The sequence below is a fragment of the Cynoglossus semilaevis genome, chromosome 5, assembly GCF_000523025.1.
Source record: "Cynoglossus semilaevis isolate Cse_v1.0 chromosome 5, Cse_v1.0, whole genome shotgun sequence".
Taxonomy (NCBI): domain Eukaryota; kingdom Metazoa; phylum Chordata; class Actinopteri; order Pleuronectiformes; family Cynoglossidae; genus Cynoglossus; species Cynoglossus semilaevis.
In genome coordinates, this window is record NC_024311.1 from 15,364,101 (window position 1) to 15,374,143 (window position 10,043).

The 10,043-nt window shown below is 41.5% G+C and overlaps 2 protein-coding genes across 2 annotated transcripts in view; both read left to right on the forward strand.

Moving 5' to 3' along the window:
• LOC103379256 (USP6 N-terminal-like protein) overlaps positions 1-5,109 on the forward strand; it is a 13,271-nt gene extending 8,162 nt beyond the window's left edge. The window contains exons 7-12 of the mRNA XM_025055874.1: positions 823-1,048; positions 1,133-1,227; positions 1,768-1,833; positions 2,390-2,489; positions 3,819-3,971; positions 4,068-5,109. Of these exons, the coding sequence (XP_024911642.1) occupies positions 823-1,048; positions 1,133-1,227; positions 1,768-1,833; positions 2,390-2,489; positions 3,819-3,971; positions 4,068-4,684 (1,257 nt within the window). The 3' untranslated portion in view covers positions 4,685-5,109. The remainder of the gene's footprint in view (positions 1-822; positions 1,049-1,132; positions 1,228-1,767; positions 1,834-2,389; positions 2,490-3,818; positions 3,972-4,067) is intronic.
• Positions 5,110-7,541: 2,432 nt separating this feature from the next.
• LOC103379248 (ankyrin repeat and BTB/POZ domain-containing protein 2-like) overlaps positions 7,542-10,043 on the forward strand; it is a 15,336-nt gene continuing 12,834 nt past the window's right edge. The window contains exons 1-2 of the mRNA XM_025055797.1: positions 7,542-8,851; positions 9,935-10,029. Coding sequence (XP_024911565.1) covers positions 8,104-8,851; positions 9,935-10,029 — 843 coding nt within the window. The 5' untranslated portion in view covers positions 7,542-8,103. The remainder of the gene's footprint in view (positions 8,852-9,934; positions 10,030-10,043) is intronic.

Sequence of the window (10,043 nt, forward strand, 5' to 3'; positions counted from 1 at the left end):
ATATATATATATGTATATATGTGTATATATATATGTGTATATGTATATGTATACTATTACAGTGCAGTGTGAATCCAGGTGTTCCTGTAATGCACTGTGGATTCACTATTATATGACATTGCTCCACTGCTAGTGCTGATGTTGCTATTTATGCTAATGCTGTCACTGGCTGCAGGAGGCAGGACCCTGTTATATATTCTATCCTGCTGATGTAATCACAGTAGACCCTGTGGATTTTTTTTTTGTTTACAGTCCAATGGTTCAAACCTCACTATCAGAACTTCATAAAAATAAAATTAGAATTTTTTTTTTCATTTGCTAAAACACTTGTATGTATATGTTTTAGATGAAGCAACACTGACATTATTTTCATGAACCTAGCCTAAGCATGTTGACAGGAATACACTGGGAAAAAAGACTTTTTTTAAACTTTTTTTAAAAAAAATTACTTTTAACATTTTGTTGTGTTAATTTGCTAATTCCAAAGCGTTACATTGCTTCACGGTCAGTGTTTTTTTTTTTTTTTTACTTTTTCAAAAATTACTTTTTACATTTTGTTTTGTTTCATTTGGTGTGTTAATTTGTCTGATTCTCTAAATCATCTGGACTGCATGCAGGCCAGTCAACCACATGAACTCAATGTCTAGGAGATTTTTATTTTTTTATTTTGTGTCAAACTAAAAAGTATTGTCCTGCTAAGAAACCCAAAGATTTCTTCAGATCATATTTTGCTTCAATGCCGGGCCTTTGTTGATAATGATCAGAATGGTTGTCTAAAATATGTGACCCTGACGGTGTGTTTACAGTACAGACCAACAGTAAATTCCGACCTCAGAGTCAGACCAGCATCTCTGCGTTTCTACAGGAACATCAGTACAAACGTGTAACACTTGTAGATGTTTGATTTTCTTTCCTTCGTCGTTGCAGGAGGTCAGTTACTGTCAGGGTATGAGTCAGATCGCCGCGCTGCTCCTGATGTTCATGAATGAGGAGGACGCCTTCTGGGCCCTGTCACAGCTGCTGACCAATCAGAAACAAGGCATGCACGGTGAGTCTTCACAGTGAAGAGCCTTCAGTCTGTTCGTCTACTCTGACCTCTGACCTCTGACCTCTCTCTCTCTTCTCCCTGAAGGCTTTTTCATACCTGGATTCCCCAAACTTCACCGATTCCAAACACATCATGATCAGATTATTTCCAAACTCCTCCCCAAACTGAAGAAGCATCTGGTGAGGACACTGTGAACGACTAACATTCTGACAATTACCTTTTTTTAACCAAAAACATGGAATTTTGAAATAGTAAAAAAAATTAAGTCGCCCTTGTGTGATGTTTGAATACCGATGGTTTGGGTCGGGCTGGTCATCATAACAGACATCGCAAGAATCTTTAGACTCACAACATTAGCACAAAACAACTAGATATAAATTAAAAAAAATAACTTGATGATTCTGAGTCTGTGTTTCTGTAGTCCTACAGTAGCTGGGTCACTGAGATTTTCTTCTGCGGCAACACGTCAACACGTTGGCCAAGGGAACAGAGCGAAAGTGAATAATAGTCCTAGCACTTATTCGTTAGCTCATGTGTTTTACTGCTGCTTCACACTGTGTCCTGAATGTTTGGCAGCTAAACCCTCAACCACCTCGTTGTTTATAAAACCATAAACTGTTCTGACACTGAGCCACAGTCAGTTCGAGAAACACTTTTCCTCCCTCGCTGATTCTCTGTCACATTTTTTTTTTTTTCTCGTCTCCTTTTTTTAACTGCAGGACAGAGAGCAGATGTCTGCGGGGATTTACAGCACAAAATGGTTTCTCCAGTGTTTCATCGACAGGGTGAGAAGGAATTTACACGTGTCTTCGTCCATGTTACCAAGAAAACTGTGACGGTGCTCGGGAACAGTTTTGTATACATTATGTTGCAACTGCAGTTTTTTTAATATACTGTAAAACTTGGACCTTCCATGAGGAAATATATATATATATAACAGAAAATGAATGAGGCTCCTGTTGAAGTCCAGGTCATAAAAGCGAGCAACAACCAACTTGATCAATTTGTCAAATTCCCTTTTTGACAGCGGTTACAGCGGTGATTTCATATTGTTGTTATTTATTTATTTTTTTTCCTGGTGATATTTGAGCTCTGCCTACGCCGGGGCATTAAGAGTCCCATTAGCCTCCTGTCTCTGTGCACAGATTTCTGTGGTGTCAGTGGTCTGGCAGCATTTGGCTGATGTCAGCACTTATGCTTGCCCCCCCCCCCGCGTCCCCCCGGGCCCGTGAGGTCTGGGATAGACCCAAACAAACCTTCTGACTCTGGTCGGGGACCAGCTGGTACACATCAAAAATCCTTGTTATTTAACGACAACTTGTTGTGGCTGTGATTTCCCAGACGCCGTTCACGCTGACCCTTCGTTTGTGGGACATTTTCATCCTGGAGGGGGAGAGGATGCTCACCGCCATGGCTTTCACCATCCTGAAGATACACAAAAGTAAGTTCAACCTGACATTATGACAGAAACGCTTGGTCTGACCCTGAGGTGGGAATTTAATGTTGGTTTGTAATGTAAACACAATGTTTAAATTTAAGAATAAAATATTTACAGGTCACATTTTTTAGACAAACATTGTCTGATCATTATCAACAAAAGTCCCAGCATTGAAGCAAAATATGATCTGTAGAAATCTTTGGGTCTCTTAGCAGGACAATACTTTTTGTTGTCTAGATATTGAGTTCATGTGGTTGACTGGTCTGCATGCGGTCCAGGTGATTTAGAGAATCAGACGACACTGACCGTGAAGCGATGTAACATTTAGGAATTGGCAAATTAACACAACAAATATAACAAAATAATGTAAAAAGTTATTTTTGAAAAAAGTAAAAAAAAGTCTTCCAATTTTTGATTCCTGTCAACATAGTCAGGCTAGGTTTGTAAAAATAATGACAATAACATATCTGACAGTAAGGTTTGAACCGTTACTGTAAAATTTTTTTTTTTTTTTTACGTACACGACTTACAGCAGCAGCATTCTGCTCTTCTTGTTTTCAGTTTCAGTCTTGGCTGAATCTGAATCTACACAGCAGCTAACAGTCGATTCATTCTCTGGAAGATTGGCCTCAAAAAAATAAATGCTCTTTTATTGCCTTTTCTTTATAAAAAGTCAAACTGCAGCCAATGCTGTTAGCTGTGAGTTCACGTTTTAGTTTCACACCAGTGACATGGAAAATACGAGTAAATCAGTTTATGTAAAGTCACAAATGATTCTTATTTCTATATTCAAGGTTTTATTGGCTATTTGTGTCCAAAACCAGTCAAAAAACGCCACGGAGCCAAGATGAGAGAAATGAAATAGAATAAAGCACCAAGGAATAGAACAAAGATTCTATGTTGTATGACATTTCATTTTTTTTTTTGCTTTAAAGGGTAACATTTTTCTATTATTTTTCTAAACCAGCTGATGAATAATTTTCTCATCATCTTTAAAGGGTAACATTTTTCTATTATTATTTTTCTAAACCAACTGATGAATAATTTTCTCATCAGAGATAAAATATTTTTGTTCGTGCAAAAGGTATGGATTTTTTTCCCCCTCACTATAGTAAGTACATGCTGTTGAGGTTTTTGTCCTCATCCAAAAAAAATTTAAATGATTAATTCTCTACAGATGTGTTTCAGCTTGTTTTGTGCAAGAAAAGTGTAAATAAAGTGTTAGGATTTTTTTTTTTTTTTTTTTGCATTTATGAAAAATATCAGCTGTCGTCTCCACTACGAATCCTATCAGGGCGTGTGAAATTGTTTAACCCGTACGTGTCGATGCAGAACGCCTGCTGAAGATGTCTCTGGAGGAGCTCAGGGAGTTTCTGCAGGAGCGAATCGCACAGACGTTTTTCTACAGCGACGACGTGATCGTCGAGCAGCTTCAGGCTTCCATGTCCGAGCTGCGGAGAATGAAGCTGGACCTTCCACCGCCAGGTAAAAATGATAAACTGAATAAAAGCCTAGCAGATCCCAATGTGACCATTTTTAAGAATTCAACGTGTTCAAACGCTGTTACTGGTTGTTTTTCAGCGAAAATGGACGAGTTTCCGTCTAAACCTCTCGGTCAGGAGTTGCCACTGATGTTAAGTGCCGTCCAGTCCTCCAGAGACAAAACAGTGTCTGCCGGCCAGGTGCCCAGAGCTGGGCTGAGCCTACAAATCATCACTCAACAGCCTGACACCATATCACCCGACCAGAGCCCCTCCAAGGACCCCAGGGATCTGGAGGTTGCAGGAGCTCCACTTCCCTCCCCCGACCCCATCATCATCCACAGCCAGGCCCTCCTCACCCCCGATGGCTCCCCACTAACGGGACCTCCACCGTATCAGCCTCCAGACTGTCGCCCAGTCGATGAGACGTCAGATCAGGAGGCAGATGAACCACGGACCGACGTAATCCCAGAATCTCAGTCGAGGTCACGCTTTTCAGAAACACCTCTGCCGACCACCTTTAGCACTGACCTGTCCTCCATGGACGTCCACCGGACTCTGTCAAGTTCTGAGCTGCTTCAGTCCGAGAGCTCCTTGGCAGGTGAGGTGACGGAGGACAGTTATGTGGTGGAGCTCCTGGAGCGAGCCTCAGCTGTGGGCACCAACAGTACCACGAACCAGGAGTTGAGCAAAGAGGAGCCACCTGCCACATTATAAAATAACCTAATACAAAGAATTGAAAATTAATCATCAATAACCCGATAACAAAGATTTTTTTTTTTTAATAAAATCGATTTGTACTGATCAGTAATTTTATCTATTTATTGGATAATATATTAGTGAACGACTGAAACTACCTAAGTCTGGGCCTCTGCACATCAAAGTAAAACTAAAAATGTTTTAAAAAAATGTTTATCACAAAATAGCAAAAAATTCTGCGTTTGAATCTAACGCTTTGCCAAGTTTTCAAATGTCATTTTTATCTTTTGGCTGCTGCGACTTATACTCCGGAAAAATATGGTCCTCCCAGTGAGAATCTAAGAATATTTAACAACTGCAGCTCAGCCCTGAACTTTTACACAGTGATTGATGGACAAAATATGATTAATTGTTTTAGTAGTTTTAGTTAAAAAAAAAAAAAAAAAAGCAATACTCAGCTGAAAATGTGTTTCTAGGCCAATGTTTATATTGGCTACCTAGCGCTTTATGAAACTTATTTTTTTTTCTCTTCATTTTTTACCACATTTTGAAAAATTGTTTTGTAATGTACAATTTTTTTTTTCAAATTTTTACCTGGTGTTGAAGCAAAAAAGAAATGGATAACAGCATCGTTAGTATAAAAAATAATTTAAATCATGTTTTGATTAAGATGGCTTGGGATATCGAAATAATTTAAATCATGTTTTGATTAAGTTGGCTTGGGACTGTGTGCCGATACTGATATCAATCCGATATCCTTGCGTTTGCTAAGGCGATAGTGTCCCTGTTTATGGCATGTCGCAGGGAGTTAAGTTGAGCGTTTGAGCTTAGATATCGGATCAGATCGGACTTCTATAGTTGTCTTGTTATGTCTGAAATTTTGACAGATATCGGACCAATACCAATGACCGATTCTCAGTATCGTATTGATCCATTTCTAGTTTTGTTTACGCCTCACGGTCGCAGTCAACATTACTGTCATTTTAAATATATAAGGATCAAATATTAACATGGCGTCTGAATGAGGTCGGTAGTTGATTGTAGTGTTGTCGTCCGTGGTAGACAGATACTTAGAATTCCAGTTTGTCAGAATGGTATTAATTATGATGTTTTACTCCTGGTTTCACTGCCAACACGGTACAGTTTGTAAAGTTTCATGATACCATTATTTTTTTTTAATCATTTTTCCTTAGCTTTGAAAAATTCTTGCTTGTTCCTAGGACACAATGACATCAAACTCATTGGAAGAGAAAAACCTGCCTTTCTGTCGACAGGCGTTGGCCTTCAAACCTCCTTCCTGTTTGTTTTCTGGGAATTGAGACTTGTACAGAGAACTGGGGAAAGCATTTAGTACTTTCTAATGTTTTGTCCAATACATTTACAAAAACAAGCCTTTCTACAGTGTTTGCCAGTAGAATTAGTTATATTTAGTTTTTTTTTTTTTTTTCCTTAAAGACTCGATGCCTTACAGTGTGGATGTGCCAAACGCTCGTCTGTGGAGAAACAGAGGGACTGACGTGACGTAACTCAGGCAAACATGAAAACCTCTGATGTGGTGATGTGGTGAGCTGGCTCGCCACCATGATTGTTCACAAACTCTTTTAAAACAAATGTATTTTTAGCTCAATAATTTATTGTCGGTGGAATGGTTGAGCCTGCTCCTTTATTCACTGTCTCTGAGAAAGTTGACGGAGTTGTATTTGTAAAGAGATTATTATCGGGGTTTGTGATCTGACGTGTTAGCGACACAGACATAGTTTCTCTTCTTGTTTTGTGTATTTTTTTTCTTTATAAACTTCTGTGAGAAAGCAATACCTGTCAACTAGAAAGCAGGAACTGATACTTCATGTCGTACTACCTGCTGCTTCAGTATTAATGGCAGTAACTGACGCTGACTTTTACCAAATGTCAGAAATAATAGTAGGGGAGATGTTTATATAGACCCGTACATGTGGCCCGTTTGGGGCTCCTATCAAATTTATGGGCAAATAATACCTTGATGGACCTCGTGAGATTCAAACTCCAGTCCAGTAGTGTCAAAAAAAAAAACCCAATAGTCCTGTGGTGACGTCATTATATTCAGTTACCATAATGTTTACATAATGTTAGAAGTACACGAGTGTGTGGAGGATTTAGCACTAGTTTCCCGAGTGGATAATGAGCGATAGTTCAGTAGTGATAGTGAAAGCCTGACATCTGTTGGTCAGTTGAGGTAAAGCATGTCTCTGTTTAACTGAAGCTGAGGATTAAAAATGTTTGAGTTTCAAATGTTTCAGATGAAAGTTGAAATAAAACAACATTAAAATCTTGTAATAAACGACGGTCACGCGTATATTTAAATGCTAAGGTGATCAACCAAAAAACAAAATAAAATACAATAAACAATGATTTCTAAATATCGACGATCAGGGTGATTGTGTTTTCATCGACACATGGAGGCGAAGATGAATTGTAATTATTTTTTTTATATAAAGTGTTGTTGCTTTCAAACAAAAAGCGAATAAAACGTTTAATTAAATGTGTTTGTCATGTCTTGAGAGATCATTAGGTGTCGTGGAAAATAATCAGATTTCTCTTAATTTGGCTGAAAACTATTATCTATTTATTATCATTTTTCATTCAAAGCATGAAAGGCAGAACAATTAAATCCTCTTCTGCTAGGGGGCAGCAGATAGCTATGAAAACTTAAAAAAAAAAAAACGATAATCAGAGCTCTTTTAGAAGATCTTTGTGTCTTTCTTCAATTCCTGCCAGTATATCAGCGTCGTCTTCAACTAAACAGGCCGAGATTTTAGTCAATTATGAGGTCATTTAAACTAGAATATTATTATATTTCATTACATATATATAATTTTTGTGAGATTTTTGTCTGGGGTTGTGCCGTGGGTCAAAAAAAGGTTGGGAAACAGGGCAGTAAGTCATGCAAGTTAACAAGACTTAGGGCGACATCTAGTGGTAAAACTGTAAATTGACGAAGCGAGTTTTCTAAGAGTTTAGTCAAAAAATAATCTTTATAATATATACATTGGATTTAGCTTTATGTCCGTGAAAAGGTGAAATATTGACTACGTATCTGTTGTATTTATTTCAATAAAATCCGTGACGTTTGCTCTACTTTAGTCTTTAGTCTGGGGCAGGACGCGGTGGGAAATTCAACCCCTCAGAATCCGACTGTGTTTAGACCACACGGTGGAGACGTTGAGCAGCATTTCGTTCACCTGTGTTTTTACTGGCCTCTGGATCTGATTGGACCATGTGAGTGAAAACGCTCCTCTTCCAGACTTGACTGGTTTTGTTTATTCTCGTTCGTTCTCGAACACACACCAGCAACCAGCAGCAACCAGCAGCAACCCGCAGCAACCGGCTCGTGGGCAGTGACCGATCTTCACTCCTTCAGAGTGGATTCATGAGACGAGCCTTGTTCACTTTTCGCCGACATGTCCAGTAGTTTGTTGCTCAAAAATCTGGAGGACCTGAGTCTGGATCCGGGATATGTGGCGGGGGATCCAAACTCCTCAACCAGCCTGTCCTCCTCCGGGAGGTCGGTGCAGTCTCAACACGCACCCTGGTGGCAGAACGCCGGTTCCCTGAACAGCAGGAACGGCAGCTGGGACACGGTGAGCACGTTCCCGGAAGATGCAGCGGACACTCTTGCAAAATGCCCTTCCCTGCCGGAGCTGGAGGACTCCCCGTGGACGGAGCAGGAGCTCCGGGAGGTCGTGCGTAAAGTTGCCGTTGTTGACTCTTCGTTTACACGTGAGGCAGTTCACCGCCTCTCCGTCCTGCTCCAGAGAGCGTTGGTGCGGATCTGCAGGGAGGCGCAGCGCCTCAGTGAGCTCCACCGCCGGTGCACTCGGCTGGAGGTGCAGAGCGCCGCTAAGCTGGTGCTGAGCTGTGGTTTAGCCGAGCGATGCGTCTCCTCGGCGGTGAGGGCCGTGTCGCTGCACTGCATGAGCTCCGGAGACGTCGCTCGGCAGCGGGGGGAGTCTGCGCGCTGCGGTCTGACGCTCTCCGTCGGCCGGTTCTTCAGGTGGATGGTGGAGACGCGCGTTTCCGTGCGCGTACACGAGTACGCAGCCGTCTGCCTGACAGCCTGTGTGGAGACCCTGGTGGAGGAGGTGGCAGGCAGAGCTTTAGGAGAGGCAGCGAGGCTGGACTCGGCGGAGGAGAGGGGGAGGGAGACCGGCGGGGGGGGCGGGGGGGGGGGGCGGGGGGGGGGGGGGGGGGGGCACCGCGCCGGGGGGGGGGGGGGGGCGCCGTAGCCGCGGGGTGTCGCAGTTCTACGAGCATCTCGTATGTGGCAGGGATGCCCACGGTGAGTTGACAGTGTGAACCCTGGTCCATCACCACCCATGCAGCCCACAGCCACCCATGCAGCCCACACTACCATCCGTAGTGTACCAATATTGACCAATATTAGCAAACCACATATTTCTACCTATCCCATAAATAATCTATACATTCAACAACTCTGACCTCTGACCTCAGAATCATTGTTTGAATATAAAGTTAAGGAAAAAAAATTCTCTCCAAAACACCATGTGTTATTTTAAAAATATATTTTGATGATGTTTGGACGTTTGATGCATAACGTATAACGAACACTTATGACAATGATCTGGAAGATGAAGACGTAGCCAAATGATTCGTAAAGATTGACCTTGTTGAAGTAAAAACAAAAAAGACAAGGCATGAGGTCAGAGTCGGTCATTCTCTAAGACAGGGTTTCCCAAACTTTTTTTTTCTAGGGACTCGTATTTTAAAAGTCACAAACCTTCACGACCCAAGTCAATAAACATTATTTGTAAAATCCTGGGAAACATGATGCGAGATGACCCACCTGAGGGCCGCGACCCAGTCTTTGGGAAACAATGCTCTAAGACACATTGAAGCTGTATGTCTGTATTACAGTTATGGTTGTAGAATAGTTGTACTGCAGGGTGAAAAATAACTACATTTATGTACGGAAATATTTTACTTCAGAAACAGAATTTTAACTGAACCCTTAAGAAATTTAGCTAGCAGCTAAATGTTTGTTATTAAAGTCTAAATATTATCCTGAAGATACATTGATTCCATGGAAATGATCATCCACATCCAGCACAGTGATACCATATACAGTACCATGTGGACCAGTGGGGGTTTGAACCAGCAGCTCACAGCTCCAGCACAGTGATACAGGAGCTGCTCGGCCTCAAACTCACCGACTGGTCCGAGGATGTTAGTCTGGATGATAAAAATCACAATCATTATAAACACTTTAAGAAGCCGCGGAGATGTTGGAAGGAGCGGTCAACAGTGACACCGAGTTGTGGGGACTCCTGCAGGTCTACGAGCATCTCGTATGTGGCAGGGATTCAAACGGGGGGTTGGCCGG